Source organism: Haemaphysalis longicornis, unplaced genomic scaffold (assembly GCF_048455015.1).
Source record: "Haemaphysalis longicornis isolate Haplotype H1 unplaced genomic scaffold, Haemaphysalis longicornis Haplotype H1 scaffold_12, whole genome shotgun sequence".
Classification (NCBI taxonomy): domain Eukaryota; kingdom Metazoa; phylum Arthropoda; class Arachnida; order Ixodida; family Ixodidae; genus Haemaphysalis; species Haemaphysalis longicornis.
This window is the reverse complement of record NW_027526225.1, coordinates 41680251-41701108: the sequence shown is the minus strand read 5'-3', so window position 1 is coordinate 41701108 and position 20858 is coordinate 41680251. Positions and strand designations below refer to the sequence as shown.

The 20858-nt window shown below is 47.5% G+C and overlaps 1 protein-coding gene across 1 annotated transcript in view; it reads left to right on the top strand.

The window, feature by feature from the left end:
* Positions 1-20858, top strand: part of LOC144162580 (MAM and LDL-receptor class A domain-containing protein 1-like) — a 145595-nt gene that overhangs the window by 20547 nt on the left and 104190 nt on the right. The window contains exons 2-4 of the mRNA XM_077693173.1: positions 4396-4441; positions 6233-6406; positions 7336-7560. Of these exons, the coding sequence (XP_077549299.1) occupies positions 4396-4441; positions 6233-6406; positions 7336-7560 (445 nt within the window). The remainder of the gene's footprint in view (positions 1-4395; positions 4442-6232; positions 6407-7335; positions 7561-20858) is intronic.

Below are 20858 nucleotides of genomic sequence, written 5' to 3'. Positions count from 1 at the left end.
CACCTGCTTAAAGGAGTACTGACACGAAATTTCAAAGCTGAGATCCGCTCTAGCAATCAAGTACAACGACAACACAAATAGGTGTCTGTGAATAAATGCATCTTTCTTTCTTTGTAGTTGTGTGTGTGTGTGTGATCTCTCTTTCGCGAACATTACCGAACCGCGCAAATTCAACTCGTGCATTCGCACTTTCACATTCTTCCCCTCGGGGAAATGCGGGGAATTTTTATTGTGTGGTTTTTGGAGGTCACTCACCTGATCATGCGGGCTACCTGATTGGCCGCCGCTATAAGGCGACTCACCGCTTTGGTGTTGTGCGCCATGTTGGAAAAGTGTACGCCGAGGACACGGATTTATTGCGTGTTGGGGATAGGTATTAAATCCACCTGCAGTTTTATCGGGTCTTGTTTTTGGTATTTGGGCTTTTTGGGCTGGGGTACCAGTAGATCCGACAGATCCGGAGCAGACTCCAGGACGCGGGATCGAGCGAAGGTCTGCTCAATTTCTGTCGCTTGCTGGAAGGTGTCCTCTATGTCTGCCCTGGTTGCTTGATTTGACCATATGGCGATGCAGACCGCGTACATGTTGTGACGAATGCCAGGCCCGTGGTTTAGTCTGGGCGGCAGATCCTCCATCGCCAAGTTGAAGAGCACTGCCGCCGAGCATGTTGCAAATCATCTTTGAACCTCCCGCGCAAATGTCACGTGTTTCGATTGAGCCACGCAACGAGAAGGACGCGAATCATATCCGCCGTTTGCCTCATTCACTGTTCAGCACTCCCTCCTAATTGCTGTAGTGCGCTGAGGCAGCACTTGTGGGCTCTCTCGACGGCAGCGATGGTAAGCCTCTGCGTCGAAGGCATGAACTGCGTCTCAGGAAGTGGACATACGTCATCTTCGATTGCATGACGGTACGCGCTGCTGTAGCGTCATCGCGCAGCGCGTCGCCACCGCCCAGCATGTCTCTCTGCCTCCCGCTCTCACTTTCGCCATGCGTTGCCACCGTGGAGCGTCTCGTGCGGAGTCAGCTTGCGGCCGTCTCCCTCACACTTGGCAAGAGGTCAGGCGTGCGAAAATTAGTTCGCCAAAGGGAAATCTCCAGAGCCGATGTGAAATTGTCTAGGGCATGTTCCGCCTATGCTGCATTTGCTGGGGCGATGCGAGTGCGTTGCCCGGTACGGCCTCACCTCTTGCTGTTATTTTGAACGGTTTATTAGTTTAGTAGAAACCACTTATTGATAGATGCCACAGGAGAAAAGAGAACAGATGGGTTCACGAAAAATAACCTCTTGCTGCGTGTGCAACTCTAACTTGCAGCCCTGCCTGGGCCAGGAAGTTGTTACCGCATAGGGGAAAGAGCATATATATTTATTTATTTTATTTATTTTACAATACTGCAGGCCAAAAATTTCACCCAAGCAGGAGTGGGTACAACGTGGAATGCACGACATTATTCACATAAAGAAGCTTACACATGAATAAATGTTTGTCCTCAAAATTTAGTAGGAGAAATGCTTTTCTAACTCAGTGACGAAATTAGAACAAAGAAATAATTGCGTAGGAAGTGAATTCCATTCTTCAGTTGTTTGAGGGAAGAAGCTGTACTTGTAGCTTTTTGTTTTATCGAAGATTGGAGCCAATGATTGCTGGTGATTGTGACGAGTCCTACGCGTTGCGAGAGGAATTACATAATCGGGTATCTTTAATTTAATTTTTCCTGAGAGGCAATTGTGTAAGAATGCAAAACGACTATTTATCTTTAATTTAATTTTTCCTGAGAGACAATTGTGTAAGACTGCAAAACGACTGTTTTTTGACGAGTTTCCAAGGTATGAACGTGATTATCATGCATTAACTGGTCCTTCATTTTGTACTTTTCAAATATAGATCTCACGGATTTGCGGTTGACTCGTTCTAGTCTAATTTTATTTTTTTCGTATGTGGGTTCCATATTACCGCTGCATATTCTAGTTAACTCCTTACAAAAGTATTATAACTAAAATCTTAGCACTGGCCGGGGCGCTTGTGAGTTTTCTTCTGAAAAAATATAGCTTGCGCATTGCAGACGGGTAGGTTTTCGAGATATGAGCTAACCATTTTAAATCACTTGTGAATGTGACGCCAAGGTATTTGTAATCTGTGGCCTCAGGAATAATACGATCTTGAATTTTATGAAATATGTGCTCGGTACCTCTTTTATGGTTTTGCGATCTGTACAGTTTTTTCCCTGTTCAATTCCATGCCCCATTTTTCACAGCACCTGTCAATAGCACAAACAGCATCTTTTAGTGAACGATGATCATCTGGGGATAAAACCTGTTTAAGAACAACACAGTCATCCTCGAAAAACCGCAATGAAACGCCTACCGGAAAAAAAGAAGCCAAATCATTCACGTAAATAAAAATACAATGGTCCAAGTACGCCTCCTTGTGGAACTCCAGAGGAAACACCACACTCATTTCAAAAACAATTACGAACATCAACGAACTGTTTTATATTCATAAGATAAACTTGTACCAATCGTAAGACAGAGAAGGGAATAGATTCTTGTTTGCGGAGCAGTTTTACATGAGGTACCTTATCAAAAGCTTTGCTAAAATCCATTAAAATAACGTCAGCCTGACCAGATGCATCAAGAATACGCATTAAATAATTTACGGACGACAATACAAACATATCTGTTAAAAACCGGATAGCTGTTCTGCATTGCGCCTTAAAATGAAGTTTGGGATGTCATCTGGCCCAGCTGACGTTTTAGGATCCGCGTTCAATAAACATGGTAAGAACTCCTTCGTGCGTTATTTCAATTTGCTCATCGGAGACATCACAAGAGGGTACTATGTCATATTCGTTTACTTCCGCAAATACACTCCGAAAGGCGGAGTTAAAATGTTCCGCGATTTTGCGTGAATCACTTATTATGCCATTATATTTCATTTTGTCTATTTCTTCATGTCGTTCCCTTAGGTGTCCCCAGAATTTTACAGGACTAGATTTGAGAAAATCGGCTAAAGTGGGGGAAAATATGTCTCTGGGGCAGTGTTAATTTTCTTTTACAATTCTCTTTGAAGCTTGGCAATCATTTCGTTAGATACTCTATGCTTTTTCCTAAGTCGTTTTAACTTGCGTTTTGCATGAACAATATCACTGTTAATCCAGGGGTTTAAACGCCATTTGTAAATTTTTCTGTTAGGCACAAAATTTTTACTGCAATGCAGCACTGCCTTGGGAAACTGTTGCCAGGACCCTTCAACAGTTCCGTCAATATTTACCAGATTCTCATCAAGGTAGTCAATAATAGCAACATCATCTACACGTTTGTAATCTCCAATAACCGAGTTTTTGGGGACCTTTTATCCTGGATTGCGGGTTTTTTCTATGAGAAAAAAGATTCGCTTAGAATACGATATACCTGACTCTAGTGCAGGACGTCCCCCTGTAAATGATTAACTGACAAAGAGAAGGTCTAAGATGGCACTTTCGCGTTTGTTTTCACGTCCTAATTGTAAAATATTAGGAGCAAACGTGATATCAAGGAGTATGTTACAAAAGAACGAGTTAATTCCACTGAAGTATTTCCAACCTACTGACGGGAAAATAAAATCACCTGTTAGGATGATAGTTTTGTTTTTAAACTTAAAACGGTGGTCATGCAACTTGTTCATAAGACTGACCTCAGCATCTGGTGCACGTAAACTGCACATACAAAAAATGTAGCTGCATAAAATTAACCTTTAATGAACCCCTTTGCTTTCCCGCTCACCTCTCAAGCTGTTCCTGATCTGTCGCGCTCATCCGAAGGTAAACATTGTAAAGGTTTGCTCAAGGCGATTTGAATTTACCGCGTTCTACTGCTACAGGCCGGGTTCAAAAATGTAGCTGCATAGAAGTTAACAGGTGTCGATGCAAACAGGCAACAACGTAAAACAACTTAGATAAAAAAGTAACTCTGTCTGCGCACCTTCATTGCCAGTTTTCGATATGCCGCTCTCCCTTTTGCATGGCTACGTGAAATGACCGTTGCGCCGCACTCGTCTCTCTCTAAGTACCTTTCTTGTCCCGCCTCTGCTGTATTAGGGATAATTTTTCCAGTTTCCTGTGGTTTTACTTCAACATATTGCATATTTTAATTTGGCCTTGTGCAGGAAATAATGAAGTGTTTGTAGCGAGCGACCATGCGTGCCTGCATTCATGTTTTCTCTGGGTTCCATGCTGGTTGCGCTGCTGTATTTCTATCTTTCTAAGCTCTTATACGTTGGCCAAATACCCTTGCAATAATTGTCAACTTATAGAGATATGCGAAACATATTTCCGTTCGCAAAGTGCGAAATGTTTTAAATGGTTTTTGTGCTGTTTCTGCTCACTCGAACTACCATTTTTTTTCTCTATGTTCAGCAACGGGAAAAGCGGCAAGATGAAGAGGAAGAAGAAGAAGTGGAAAGTACGTGTTTTTTTTTTCAATTACCGCCGTATTGACACGTGAGCGTCGATACTAGGAGTTTCCTCTCTGTGTTTCAGTTACTACTGAAAGCCCATTTGCCCCTGTTAGTGTCTAGTTGCTGTAAGTCCATATAGAAATGTGCGTTAAGAAATATCAGGTCAGGAGCGTAATACAACATAACCTTTCGCTCTTTTTGCAAAGTATATGACCGCGTATGCTAGCGAGCATCGAAAAAGCCGTCATATCGACATGAGGTTTACTCCAGCACGGCAAAAGAGGTGTCTCAACACGTTGTAAGTGCGTAGCATTGTAGTGATATAAGGCATGCAGATCCCATTGAAGGAGTACAGTCCCGCACTATCGGGTGAATCTTTTCGAATGATGTGGCACCTTTGGGGTGCCAGGGAAAATACAGCTGTTTTATTTGTCATGCCGGATGCCGTTAAAAACTTGTGTTCTCTAAAAAAAGTAAAATCATGCTCTTTAGCTATTGGATCATGGTGCGTAGAACGCGTCATGAACAATGGATGAGCATGACGACCCTTCACAACAAAACGGCGTCACCCTTAGCTTAAGGTCTTCCGGCGCTGTTATAAACCCGCAACTTACACTCAACCATCCCTTCCTCTAGAGTATAAAATTGATATAAAACGCCCGCTAGTTATTCTTAAGGCTAGTGAATTCGCAGCCGAGGGTACCGAAACAACGTCGTTGACCATATAGGGCCTTGTGGGGAGCCGTGGGGGGCTGTGTCACCGTTCCCGTTTGGGTGGATCTACGCAGAGATTAAAGGAAAAGCGACACAGCCATGAAGGGGTGAAAACAGATAACCGTTTAGTTTAACTAATAATAGTTTAAACTGCGCCGACTCCCTCACCGGTACCGTAAACGGGGTAGCGTCGGTGCTCGTCCGGCTCCATGATCCAGGAGCGTGTCAGCAGCGTGTTAAGTGGGTGGCTCGGACCGGTCCGGGGAGGCCGGATCCCATGTTCTCGCGGGAGGAGCACGATCGGCGCTGGACCAGGGACTCGAGCTCTCCAGCTGGGGAACGTGTACTTCGCTGGGCTGACGAGGTGATCACGGAATGCAGGATTCCGAGCCAAGAGGTCAAACGAGTGAAAAGATCCAACGCGCAAAGGTCCAATATTGATTCTCTTAACTTGTTGGATCTGTTGACTCGTTGGGCCATCTTCCCTCGGCTGCCACGTGACTATTGGACCTTTCTACTCGTACCGTTTGACCAGAAGGGGGAGTGCAGCTGTGGGCCCGCTTGTCCGTGTTTGTGGAAGGTAAAGGGTGCGGCGTTCCTACCCGTCTCGCTCTCGGGCCGGACTGCAGAAGCACGCCATCGGATAACTCCTACGGCGGCTTCCTCCGTCGAGATCGCTTAGCGTCGGGTGGAGAAGGCGACGCGGGGGCTTGTTCCGGCGCCTTGTTATACCGTCCCCGGGTTGCGGGGAGAGAAGGGTTGGCGCACTGGGAACAAAAGAGGGTCCGGCCTGTCATTGCTTGCTTCCTGCACGTACGTCACCTTCACCAGCTCTGCGGGCGCTTCATGGACAGCTTGGACCCTTCCCCGTGAAGGACGTTCATTGCACGCACGCGGTATGGTACGAACGGTGGCACCAGTGGCAACATACAAACATTACAGCCTGTTGTCCCCTCGTTTCTGAAGAAAGTGCTCAATAGGATGAACGGATTGACTGAAATTACGTTTGCTGCAGGTGTGATAAAGTGTTGGCTGTTGATGAAGGCAAACGCTGTGCTGCTGTCCCCTGGTCCAACATGCAGAGTTTATCGCCAAGCCGGAGCCGTGCGATTTCGGTCAGGCTGAGGAGCTGAGCATCTGCGACTGGACCAACTACTTCAACGCGACGCCCAAGATGGCGTGGAAGGCCGGAAAGGGAGATACGGCTCTCTGGCTCGGTGGACCGCGTACAGATCACACGCTCAACACTGGCGAAGGTACGCATCGTTGCCTCCTCCGTAAAAAGGAAACACGCAATTGAGGTAGATGATGGAAGAAACATACTAGAAAAATGCTGAAGCAGAAAAAAGCATATGGCTGCGCAAAAGGGGAAACGAATAATATTTGGAGTCAAATCTAACAAAACTGAAGGTGGAGTTCATTGAACGCTGGTTTTTCTTCGTAGGCACCTGTAGAGTGAAGAGCTAAAAAAAAATCGCCTTTGTTCATTTGTGAAGGCAAATATATTTTTATACAGACTGTAGAGATATGAGACGATTAGCACTCACGCGGATGAATTTGTGAGAACCATTTTGTCCACATAACGGTCTCAAATATTCTCTAATGTGCGGAACACGGCCGATTTATGACAGCAAAATGCCGCGTATGTGAATACTTACAGCTATAACATATCCCGTATGGATACAAAGAGCCCTAAAGCTTTACAACACTTGTGCCAATATTAGCGCCCACTCCTGTTAATTTAAGGCGTTTCATTACGGACTGGAAGAGAAGAATTGCGAATATTCCAGACAGGTTGGAAGAAGTGATTACCTTTGCCTCACAATTATTCGGGCGAAGACACTATTTGTATTTTTATACCATAGTGTATGTCATCAACCACTAAATCCAAACTCGCGGATCCCTGACTAAATATTTTGGCCCCCGGACGACGGCCTTATCTTATTACCGTAACTGTCCAAACTCTGGCCAAGCTGCGTTTATTCCTTCACACTTTTGTGGATGAGGTTCGAATGCTAGATGCTTGCGAGCCAGGGTACCAAACCGAGATCCGTCTTTCACTCTTCTATTATAAGCAGTGGTCGGCCGGCACTGATAGTGTACTTATGTCCGAGCGTGTAGTACTTACTGCGAGAAAACCATGGGTCGTGTGCGTGAAGGTCAGCCGGCCAGTCCTGCTTTCCAGGGGGCTACATCTTCTTCGAGACGTCGTACCACGAGCGGCCGGGTCCGAGCATCGCTAGTGGCGCACCCGCTGACACTTCGGCGGCGGCCGGTGCATCCGACGGGGCTGTGGCTGCCGGTGGCACAGCGGAGACCCCCGCACCTACTGCGACCACCAGGATGCCGGCCCCGCGGCACTATCAGTACGAGTCGGTCGTCCTTGCCACGAGGAACATCACGCCCACGGGTGAGCGCCTGCGGGAAGAGAACCCCCCCCCCCCCCACCCCCCCACCCATGGGTGCAGTCCCAGAGTACCGGAGGACTCCCAAAATACGCTGTAGCCGCGTATTCTAAGCTCACGATTTAAATATCTGCTAGTTGCTACCAACCTCCACACAGGCCGATGACGTTGAGGCGCACTTGAATGGAAAAGTTTAGGTCGTCGGCTGGTGCCTGACGGCCTTGTTGCTTCAAGCTCAGGAAACAGTTATCGCGCAATGCGTAAGTTAACGGTATGTTTATGCTTTCCGCGTAGTTTTTTTTTCCAGTTTTATTTAGTGCAGCGCATGGGCTCCGCACGAGCCAACAATGTGACACAACCTATTTGTTTATACTAGTGGTAGTATCTTCCTCTACTGTATGGGCTAGTGCAGGATCGGAGCAACACCTAAGATATCTAGCGCTAGTTACTTTAAAGTTTTAGGTAATAAATGGGTGAACAAAACAGCAGAAGGATAAAACGTACTCATGACTGCAATGCAATTAGAAGACTCACAAAGGATAAAACAAAGTTTTAGCTACAACTATTAAGAAAGAAAGATTAAGACGTGCTATTTAACAGAGAACCGTCAACTTTTTAAAAATATACGCTATTGTTGGCTGATAACAAGTTGGCAAAATTATTACAACGAGAAAATAAAAAATGGCGAATTTCGGCGAGCCACTGGAAAATATTTTTTTCTATTCGTCGTGTTTCTTTTCTGTGCTCGTCTACAAATACTGAGTGATGAAACTATTACTTCCTACTTTTAGGCCACCATGCATGAGCTGAGACGGTGTTGGAGGCGGGAAACTTAAGCACGGTAACCGACAGCTAGGGAATCAGCTTTTCTTAGTACCCGCCGCGGTGGCTCAGTGGCTAAGGCGTTGCGCTTCTGAGCACGAGGTCGCGGGTTCGATTCCCGGCCGCGGCGGCCACTTTTCTGATGGAGGCAAAAAGCAAAAACGCCCGTGTGTACGAGATTTCGGCACACAGAAAAGATCCCCAGGTGGTCGAAATTAATACGGAGCCCGCCACTACGGCCTGCCTCAGCGCCTGCGTTGCGTCGGCGCGTTAAACCCTCCAATCAAATCGAATGAGATCAGCTCTTCTTAGTAATTTATGAGGGAGTCGTAACCATTATAATTACGGAACATAAAACGAACGGTTGTCTGTTCATTCCTTTCTAAATGAGCAATAAGCTGTTTTATGCGTGGAAGCCATCAATTTGTTCTATATTCAGGAATAGGTTGGGTGGGTTTTTTTTCTGAGAGAGCAAGTTTGCACCAGCTGCGATGCCGTTGATCTTTAGTGTGCATATCTGAGGTTAATTTGGAGAGTGCTCCAATAAAATGGGCAGCCATTTCACTCTTGGAAGACGGATGTCCAGCGAAGCGGTTTAGCAGACAACGTGACACAGAATTGAGCCAAAATAAATGAACACATTTAATTTTTAAATATATATATATTTTCTTCTCAGTTTATTGGTTTATTATATGTATTATGTTACTGACTAAGAGGTTAGCAAAATTTCAACACGTAGTGCTTAACTGCGGATGTTAGGTGGCAGCCGCACGTGTTGTTGGTGTGCATGGAGGTAACTTACATTCAAGCTGCCTAGTGGTCCTTGGGAAAATTTTATTGTGGGCTCGCAGAGCGCAGAGTAATTTTAGGAGATACAAGACCATGCTTAGATACCACTGTGAAGGCACTGCAACGGCGCTTGACTGAAAGCTTGTCACGTTTGGGGAAGGACTGGTTTAAGATCTTAAAGAAAGCTAATGTCGGAAACTTGACAAACGCCTCCGGTTATAAAGAGTCTTTGTAGCAAAGCAAAAGTTAACTAGGTCGCCTCTGACTTCTTCAAAAATAAAGGCAATATACAGAATAAACATCAAGACGAACACTACCTTCATTTTAAAGAAGCCATGCAGACAAAAAGCCAAATTTGTGTTTTCTTATGAGCGTTTATTTTGCCACATGGCATAGATAAGAGGTATGACTTGATAATGACAAAAGTTGATTAAATGAACATCAAAACGTTGGCTTCATTGATGAATTCTAGGAGGGAACGTTGAAGGAGCCATGTATTCATGCGGCGTACGCGGATGCTTCGTCTACGCCGAGGCCCGTCGTCGCAAGATGTCGCAGTCTCGCCGTAGGCAAGGCGAGGCAAGACCACAGCAAGTGGTGTATATCGGCTATTGCATCCCTGCGGTAGCAAAACTGGGCAACCTGGGATTGTAAAACAATGTCAAAAGTGTGTGTTTTTTGAAAGTTTTGGTGTTTTATAGTACCCCAGGGCTTGTCCAGCAGCAAACGGTGCTTTAATCACTGAGAAATCAAACAATTTAAGCCATACTTCTTATTCTCCCGCTAAATCGTGTGTTTCGTGACGGCTGCGATAAAATATCCAGGAAAAGTACCAACGCGAACGTGAGAATGCGGACTACGGCTGCGGGGAACAGCGAAACGCTGTGTTTGCTGTCAGTTCTCGGAGGAGGTGCCACCACACCGCTCAGGGCCTATGTCATCCCTCGCTTTGTTTTTGACCGTATTTGTACCTGCATAGTGTTTGTTACGGTTGATAGTAGTCGTTTCCTGAAACATTAGGTATGCTCGACAAAAAAAAAATGGGCCCATCTCCCCGCGAGGGGGACTCGAGTAAATGCGTCGCTAGGGGGTGGGTGTATTGCGGTAACGTTTAGTGTTTGGGGGTTTGGTGCTATCACGTGTACACCACGCAGCTATCACGCCGCTAGCACGCTGCTGAGTCGCCAACGCACGCCGCTGACGACGTAGTTTGGATGAGTCAAGGATATAAGGCGCGTTCGTAGCCTATCATTCTGTGTCGGTTTTGTTGCGCAGTGGGAAGAGCACCATGTACCTCGCGTTCCGCCCACAGGTAGTGAATGCGTTGTATCAGCAGCTTCTTGACGTGGTTTGAATGAGTCAAGGATATAAGGCGTGTTCGTAGCCTTTCATTCTGTGTCGGCTTTGTGGCGCAGTGGGTAGAGCACCACGTACCTTGCGTTCCGCCCGCAGGGTCGTGGGATCGAAACCAGGCGCCGGTAACTGTTATTTCTTTTTATAGTGTAGGGGGAGGCTGGCTGCTGCGACGCCGACGCACGGGTGACATCGTGAGTTATACAAATGCTCTGCATTTAAAAGAGTCACGGAAGACAATAGACAGTTTTAGCTGGCCGTTTTTGACGGTGAGCTCCGCTCTGATAGCAAGCGGGAGCTCCATTACGCATGCGTGGCGCACTCCGGTGCAAGCAGCCTTAGCGGAGCGTGACCCCGCTGCGCCCGCCAGGCTCTCTAAGTTGGCCGTCACGGCAGCTGACGGCCAACTTTATGATGAATAGCTTAAAGTCCAAGAGTATGTGCCTGAAGGGTGGGCATGGGTAGAACAACAGACCACGCTGAAAGAATATTTCAACGACAACGCCATCCGGTAGATCCGGTGGGGGCTTTGTATTAACTCCTGCTGTCTTGTGTTGTATGGTTTTTGTATGTCGAATTGCGGCTATAATAAAAACGAAATGAAGCAATCGGGTAGATGCCGGCTGCATAACGTGAGGGACGCAGGTTTAATACCGGCCACTGAAGCGCTTTTTTTCTTTCTCTGCAGCCACGATCATTCATCGTCATCGTTAGAGAAAGTTGGCATTCGTGCGGGTCGGTATCGCGCTACAGACACCATCAGGGACGCCACTAAAGCTTCGCTTTAAAATCTCGTGGCCCATGCGAAACCTCGACAGCATTTCTTCAAAGTTACGCTGACTAGATATCATATTACCTGCGTCTTCTGTTTGAAAAATCTTTAAGGGATACTTTAGTACCTCTGGGCTGCCGCGACGCGAACGTTGTTCCGATTTATAAAAGTGGAAAATAGCAGTCTATAATGAAATGTAGACCTTTCTCACTAATACTTGGGGGTTGTAAAGTATTGGCGCATATGATTGGTGGACACATTCTTAACTTTTTCGAAAAAACGATTTGCCATGCCCATTTCACCACGGCTTCCGATATGTCCGGTCGACAGTGACTCAATTATCCGAAATTGCCCGTAACCTTTGCGGGAATATGGATCAGTGCAAACAGGTAGACGTTGGATTTATTGAATTTGTGAAGGCATTCGACAAGGTTCCGCATCATAAACTGGTTTACAAATTGCGGAGGCCAGGAATTAGTGCGACTACTTTATCGTGGATCAAGGCGTATTTTAAAATCGTTGTCATAATCGGGACAAGCGTATCCGAATAGTGCGAATTTCTGTCTGGAGTGCCACAGCACTCCGTTATAGGACCGTTATTGTTCCCACTGTGTATTTATGATATTCCTGCCATTGTTAACCCATCGGTTAGGATGAAACTTTTTGCGCACGATTGCTTAATTTAATCTCGTGCGCTTCGCCCTAACGATCCCAACAGATTGAAGAGATGCCTGCAAGCATTAAATTTGTGGTGTCAACGCTATGGCATGGACATAAATTATACAAAATACTTCATTTACGCACCCAACAAGAAAGCGGAATGTTCTAAGATTTGAATATAATATAGAAGAAGTGCCTTGACCGAGGTACATAGCTTCCAGTACTTAGGGGTGACGGTGAAGCAACATCTTGACTGGCATATTTATATAGAAAATACCTGCACCAAAGCACATCGAAAGCGCTGCTTTCTTATCCGGAAGTTGCCAAACGCGGCTGAAGAAATCAAATTGATTGCCTGCAAGATGTTCATGCGGGGAATATGCTAATGTTGTATGCAGCCACATGACAAGGGTATAAAAAAGAAGGTAGAAAAAATACAGCGAATCGCAGCGCATTCTAGGTATCGCCGTACCTACTGGGTTACAGGTTTGCAGGCGGGTTTTAACTGCCGCAAAGCAGAAGAAGAAAGCAACGGCTGAAATGTTTGTTCAGATTATGCATGGACCAATAAAAGTAAAGAACTCTATAAGAAAGTACCTCTAAGACTCTAAGCAAAGAAAGATAAAGCACCTCTAAGCAAAGCTGTTTACCTCTACCCCCAACGGCTTCATCTCCGTGGGCAAAAACGCCATGAATACGCTTATTCAGTGCACGCTTCGCCCCACCCCAAGTCTCATATTAGTGGACGTGGCCCAGGAATTTTTAAAAGAGGTATGGTCTTCGCCAACGGTACGCCTTCGAAGTGATTACGAGCGGGAGGATTATGAATAATAACACATGACGGCGGGTACGTGACGTATATAAAGTCAAGAAGGCGGCTTTCGCTTTCGCCACAAGCAGCAGATCACATGTCAATGAGGCGTAAAAGCTTCGCTCGCTTGAACCCAGAGAGATGCCCAGTGAAAGCAGACGAACCACGCTTCCCCAGAAAGGGGTGCAGCCAACCGTGAAAACAGCAGCGCCGCTGCCGGCCCGTTCATTTGAGACCGCTCGTTATAGTTTCACCTGGGCATGGGCTGCGGGAAGTGAATGCTCTATTTCCGGTTCTTTCAGTTGCGGCCCGCAGCGCCGTTGTTTGTTGTGCTTACCTTTCGTTTTGTGTCTGGCATTCTGTGGGGTAGGTTTTATTGTGAACACCCCGCTGCAGATCTTTCGGTGCTAGCCTTCCACGCCCTGTGCGTGGTTGAACTCGCACGCGACGACGCCGGGGGTGAAAACAGTGGGGCAAGTACGACGCACACACACACACACGCACGCGCTCACACTCGTACACATGCGCGCACAAACAAACAAAAAATAACAAATCATCTTTCTTAGGAGGAAGATGGTTAAAACGTGGAACTTTCTCCCACGCAACCTGAGGCAAATTACAAAATACAAGCTGCTTCGACCGTGTCGGAATGGCGCAAAAGGGTTGACGTCGGCATCGAAAGGCGAAAGACCCGTGTATGTTCGATTCCTACCACGGGACGCGTTTTCATTTTTCTTCACTTCACACATGAAAAAACGCCCGTAGGGGCCGCGTCACGCATACATGCCTCCCATCGGCTACCGCCTCGATTGCTATATCGACCGGTAATTTCCAGTTATCGCGGTAAAACCTGTGCCACGAGCATTGCCACATCACGTGGATCACCTGTACCCCACCCACAAGAGGATCTGTACTCCTTCTGGTCAGCAATCACCCTTTGAAAATCTAGCCACGCCGCTCACCTCGCTAGGCCTATCAGGCCTAGCTGGCAAGACCAGGCTGCGTCGCGCTCTTGGCACGCGCTCTGCTTCCGGGATCTGCGCCGACAGCACATCTAGCGCAACGTACGCAGCCTCTTTCAAGCACTGTGACACCAGCTTCAGACGAAGCAGCATTTGACCCCCTCAGCGGACGCTCGTTGCCATGCGACCACCCCTGGGAGACAAGTACTGCGATCAAGCCAGCCCTCAAGAACCCCAACCCGCCGAGTACGCCTCAAGTATGCCCTGAACGCAGCAACCAGCCTGCCGCTTCCTGTGGGCAACTCATCCCTGAATGCACTCCAGTCTACAAGATCATTATTCGCCCGCGCTAGGGCCTTTGGGTCGGAGATTGGACCCCTAACCAAAGAACCAACAGCCTGCAAGTTCCAGCAACATACCAGCCGTGCATTTTTACTCCCAAGCCACTGTAAAATACCACGCCCAAAACAGCCTCATTGCGGTAAGTGCTCCCAATGAAGCCGTCGTTAACGGCCTCCGTTTCCTTGCTGCTGTCCAATTCGGCTCTGCAATATATGAAGTTCCGGCCAACATGAAGACTGCTCCGGGTACTTCCCGGGGCGTTGCACAGGGCGTCACCCCAGGCACCACTCCGCATGAACTCCACATGGTCATCCGTATCGCTGGACCATACATCTTGGACATCAGAATGCTGGGAAAGTCGCCTGCAGCCCTTAATTCTTTCAACGGGCCTCACGTTCCCTTCTATGTGAGGGCGTGCAGTGCTTTAACTCGCTGTCGCTCTTACGGCAATACGTATCAGTGCTGTGCTCAGTGCAGCGAACTTGGTCACCGTCAAGACATCTGTCCCGATCCCCACAGGAACATTTGCACACAGTGCCACACTCCGAACCCTGCTCCGACCCATGACTGTGTCCCCCATCAGCAAATTCTGTGGACTTACTCACACTACCGCCAGAGAAAAGTGCAGACGCAAGCGGAAGCCATCACCCTCACCTGCTTTCCGAAACGTCGTCACCCAACCCCTACCTGCACCCCCTCCGTTTACGCAAGCTAACTACCCTAGACTGGCTCCCGCTGCCTTAACAAACATGAGCTGGTCAGCATTTGTCTCTCCTCCCCTCACGACTGCTCCGCCACAAAATACTACTCCAACTACCACCCACGCAACCAACACCACGTCACTAGAACCTGAAGCAGTAACCACCCGCCGAGAAAAAAATGCACGCCTTAAAAATCAGCTTTATCAACAAACAGACCGGGTTAATGCATTGCGAACCCAAATCACCTAACTGAGTGAACTCATCATGAAAAACAACACTTCCAATTCATTTGTAACATTTGTAACATCTATGGGATGCCGGCGCAGGGCTACTAAAACACTGGAAAAACACCGTACTGATCGAAAACTAAAGCAACGCCTTGATGGCTTAACAAAGGAAGGAGCCGAGTAGGCCGCACACCTAAGCAGACTGAATGTGAATCAATTCGGTGACAAGCTGCAAAGTAGGCTTGGGACCCGCAAAACATGGCATATTATCCGCACTCTCATGTTCTCACGAAAACGAATCCAAGTACAGCTCATCAACTTCTTCGCCTCGTCCGTAATTACCTGGCTGGGAACAAGAGGTAGGCCACGACCCCACGCAACGCTATGCAAGCTCCCACTCTCACTCCCTTCCCTCCCTTTCGTGTACACATGACAACCTACCCCAATTGGACGCTATCCGAATCCGAATGCATCCTTCACAAACTCACGCGCAATACCACACCTGGCAAAGAAAAGATACCAAATAAACTCCTCAGACACCTTGACCATGTAAACGTTGATAACCTTCTGGACCACCTCAATGCGCAATGGAAACAAGGAACTATCCCCACAGAATAGAAACACGCAGACATAACCCTTATACTTAAGCCCAACAGACCTCTCAAGTTGGACAATCTCCGTCCCATCTCCTCACTTCTTGCCTGGGAACATTCTTTGGACACCTCGTTCACGACTGCATCTCTGGATACCTAAGATAACCACCACTTCTCCGCCACAGTTTGGTTTCCATCCCTACACCTCACAACGCAAGACATACTTATATGTCTAAAAGAAGACATTTTCGACAAGCTTATTTCTCACAATAGCTATACAATCCTGACACTTGATATTATGGATGCATTTGATAATTGTGTCCCGCAAAGCCATACTCGCCGGAATAAATTCGACAAACTGCGGACAACATACATACAACTATGTAAAGCATTCTCAACAAATCCTACAGCTACGGTACGGTGGGTTTAAGTCAGCTGCGCACTGCCCCTTGTCCTACACGACCACAAGGCACGCCCTAAGGATCGGTAATTTTCCTCCTTCTGTTCAACCTGGCAATGAAAGATCACCTCCGGTGCTGCAAGCCCTTCCGTACCTCAAACACGCCATTTATGGGGATGCTGTGACATTATGGACTTCCACTGGCTCCATTGGACAACAGCAAGACACATTACAACAAGCTGTCCACATCATTGAAGACTACATGCAACCAAGCGATCTGACATTTGCACAAGAAAAATCATCAATTTCTGACTTTCACAAAACGGACATCGCAGTGCCTCAAGGATAAAATTCCTCTTCTAATAGTTACCTTAAACGGACAAGCAATCTCCCATGCTTCTCAACTTCGCATATTAGATATCAATATTCCACAAGACTGCTCCGGGTGATAAACAATCTTAACAATATGAGTTACCGCGCCCAGTAACACAGCTAACACACCTTCTACATCGAACAGCACAAAGGAGACACAGCCTTGAAGAACATGACACCACAAGACTCATTCTCATCAACCTCATGGAAAGCGCAGATGTCTAACTGGGCTGATGCAAGGAAACAATACGCACCCTTTCACGTTATTGATCCCAAGTGCACCTTCAGAATGCCACCTGGGCTTAGAAAGCACAAAAAAGCCATTCTTCATTGGCTGTGCTTGAATGTGGCCTACACGGGACATTACCTGTACCAAATCCAGCAGGCATCCTGACCTCTCTATTCTACGTGGGACTGACGAGAAGACATTGATCGTGTTATATGCATAGGTTCAAAGTACACCATGCACAGACAGAAACTCATATTAACTTTGTTGATTGATTGATTGTAGGGTTTAACGCGCCGACACAACGACGACGATGAGGCGCGCCGTAGTGGGGGGCTCCGGATTAATTTTGACCACCTGGGGATCTTTATCGTGCGACGAAATCTCGTACACACGGGCGTTTTTGCTTTTCGCCTCCATCAGAAAAGCGGCCGCCGCGGCCGGGAATGAAACCCGCGACCATATTAACTTTGTGCAGGCAGCTTGGTGCGGGACTTGGGCTGAGGGCTATTTTGGGTCCTTGGTCGGGTACCAGTCAGGCTAAACAAGCAATCAAAGAGCTCTTGGATCTACTTCGGAGCCCAGAACTGGACAATGTTTTGGAATTGAAAATTTTGGGTGCATCAAATGACATGCTTTCGTTTTCACATTTTTTTATTTTTTGTTTTTCTTCTCTCATCTAACGTAGAAAGCCAACGCGATGCTAGCCTTCATTAAAGTTGTTCTCTCTCCCTCCCTCTCTAACAAGTCGCATCAGGTACGGAACACCATACCTAATCCTCAAGACTGCAGAAATCAAGAAACTCGACACTCTAATCCGCCAAACATACAAGACAGCACTAAGCCTTCCTTATACTACAGAGACCAAGCAATTACTCCAATTGGGCCTCCGCAATGCATGGCAAGAGCTCATCGAAGTTCACAAAGTCACGCAACTTCGTCTGCTCACCCTCACCCCAACTGGCCGCAACCTGCTCACCACACTCGGCTATTCAGCCCACCATATAATCGCTTGCACTTACAAAGCCTCGTCACCTATCTCAAACTGCAGTACACTCCCACATGCCAGCCACATGACAGTTTTGTCCAAACAAGAAAACTCTCTACCACATTCCCGTAGAATGCTCCAACACCCCCCAACCCAACCACCACTCCCCGACATCACCACACAGCAGTGGATGGAGTTTCTGGCCAGCTGCGACCCCTCTACCCCAGCGCATGCTGGTAGAGTGGGCAACGCGAGCGGTTCACCTGCAAAGCATTCTTGACTGGAGACGCCTCTCACCGGCCGGTCCGCCCCAATATTGCACTTGCTGTCTTGAATAAAGTTTATTCAATGAGTCATTTCACCTATGACCGTCATAGTCAGAGAAATTTGGCTTTTCTGCAGTGCGTCTTGGGACAACGCCTCTATAAGCCATGCATACAAATCTTCTATTTAACGCACGCACGAGCCGATAGAACTCCAAAGTTCACCAAGGCACCATAAGAAGGCCAAAATATGATGCACCTGCCGCAACCCAGCACTTCCCGGCTTCCCCCATGGCGAATGCGTAATTTCAGGGGGCGAAAGGATGCACCGATATGAGAAAGCCATTCCGAGGGGCAACTAAAGCCAGATTAGGACAACATATAATTACAGCCCCCACCCGCCCCCCTCCTTCAACCGTCGTTAGCGTTTTGGTGGCGCGGCGCAACTCAACAAAAAAATAGGCACCATTCAACGCGGTGGAGGTGGTCGGACTGCGAAGATGTAAACGACACCCTCAAAGGTTACCCTTGCGGCGTCACTTGAATTCACGCACGTGGCTCTAGAAAGAATGAAACAAAAGACTTTGCCGGTAGTTACCTTGGATTCGTGGGAGTGGCGTCCCGAACGCAGCAGCGTCGCCAGCCATAAAACGGAGAGTAGCGTCTTACGAAAGGTGAGGAGGGAGGCGGCACGCGCGGCTATGACGTTCTTATCACTACCTCCCGCTCACTCCTGAGTCGTGTGTCACCTCCAAAAAGCGCCCTCCCCCTTCTCAGATGCTGAATCCAAACCATCGTCTGTCTCCCCGTCTCTACTGTCTCCACGAGTGGGCGCTGCTTATTCGCAAGACGACGGGCTCTCGCTTCTTTTCTCTATGTGGGGGCGAGGTTCTATCCCTGGCAGTGCCAGTAGTTTGTGTATCCTGAGATGTTTATGTCGCCAGTAGTAACCCGGGAGTTTTCTCTTGACGAGGGCACAAAAGTTTTCTTGGCTAGTTGGAGGTATACTGCTTCACAGGAAAAAGAAAACACTCAACCGCACTTCACTGCGCTTCCCGATCCTCTAAGGAAGGTAGGATGAGGCAAGCTGTGCCCTCGGAAATGCGAAAAATTCGTTTTCCCAGACGCGGGAGAAAAGCAAGAAACGCGCCTCTTTCATAGTGTTTCTAATAAATGTTCCTGTATACGTTCAAATCTCGCTACTACAAACCCCACAGGAACATATTTATGAAATTTACGAATATTTTAAGAATCCTCGAGAGATTGCGTATATTTCCAATGTAAGAATATTTCAGAACACGAATTTAAACATACCGAATATTTCAGAATAACGCACGTAATTTATTCTCCCAATTGTTATGAAGGAGCACCTGTACTACGAATTCAGCTAAACGTAACGTCAGCGCAACACTCGCGTGAAACAAAACCGCTATTTCTCTGTGCATTCACCTAGTACAGTAGGTATCATCACCCGCATGTCGACGGCCAACAGCTAGCGCCATCACAAAGTTGTGGTTTATTGTGCAGTATCCTAGGAGGCATTCCCGCGGTTTCCTCTTTTCTTTCTCTATCTGTTGGGTGTCAGTGGCGGGTCGGTCGGCCTTCGCGCTAACCACGTGTGCGCGCAGGCATTTCTTTGTTTTTGGGAATTTTGCTGTGAAGCTCGCGCGACATCCAAACATGAATGCAGCTAGCGCCAAAGCAAAGGAAGAAGGGAGAGCAGTCTTCATTTTCAGTGAATATTACGACGCGAAGGAAGACGGCTGTGGTTCACCGAACACAGCAGATGAGGTAGTGTCAAACATTTCTGTTTCCGTGACCACGAACAAAGTACGCACTTTCATCGCTCGGTGCAATGACGCACCGATCAGGTTTTGCCCAAGGTGGAATGTGTAGAGGCATTCCTAATCGGTCGTGCGTACTTCACCCGCCAGAAGAAAATAAGTAATTTTTTCAAATAAAGAAGCCTTAAAGGAGCCATGAAGAGAAAACACAAGTTTGGTTCATTCGAAAGATTGCCTCGTTAGAACCATAACGACACCACTTATAACGCAAACTTCGCTCAAATAAGCTACATAATTAGGAAAAAAGGAAATGACCATGCGACCCACTAGCTCATTTTCCGCAACAGAACCTATGATGTCACTCGAGAATGCTCTGCGATTGGCGGGGGCCGGCAAAAGCAAACGTATGTTAGGCAGGGCTTACAGTTTGCATAGCGAGCTAAATGCCCCGTGAAACATACTGCACATTCTTTTTATGACAAAGAACGATGGAGTAAACGGTTGAAGTTCCGAACGAACACGCAAGCGTGTGCGCCAATGAGTACGAAACTACCGCCGGCCGAGCTCGACATCTCGCCGTCGCCACCGTCGCGCAGACGAATTTTCGGGTACAGGGCTCTTCGGGGCCAACGAACCGTCCCAGCACGCACAGCCGCGACCTTGCTTGGTATCGTAATCCCTTCACAGGAGGTTGGCCGTCATATCGCCAACCAACAAAGGTAAAAATAGAAACAAGGGGAGTAAGGAACACAGAGCAGCAACGAGATAGTGCCACTCGTCGCACAGGTTTCGGTATGGAGGTCGTGTTGGCTTGCTGCTGTCGTTACGAGCTCGTTTGCAGTTTACAACCACTGAAAACTTCAGTTTGTTCGAGTACTTTACAATGAAATTTCGTTGCTGTGTTTTGAAATGCCCATGTAGTACGGGCAAATCGTCGAGAGAGTGCGACATCCCCGCCGGTGAGATCTCCTTTCATGTGCAGCCCAACGACGAACCTCGGCGAAGCAAGTGCCTACGTTTTGTGAACTTTGCAAACGGAGGAGAAAGAGAGCTAAAGAAGTACGAGTGTGCTCGCTTCATTTCCGAGGAAGTGATTACGGCAGGGACCCGGACATGCTGGCGCTCGTCGCCGACTTCGTCAAATCGCTCTGACCTTGGGGAAACAAATGCCGTAAACACCGCGCATTGACGCTCGTATCTTTCTGGTCGAAGCAGAGAGCTCGCGCGAACGGCTTTCC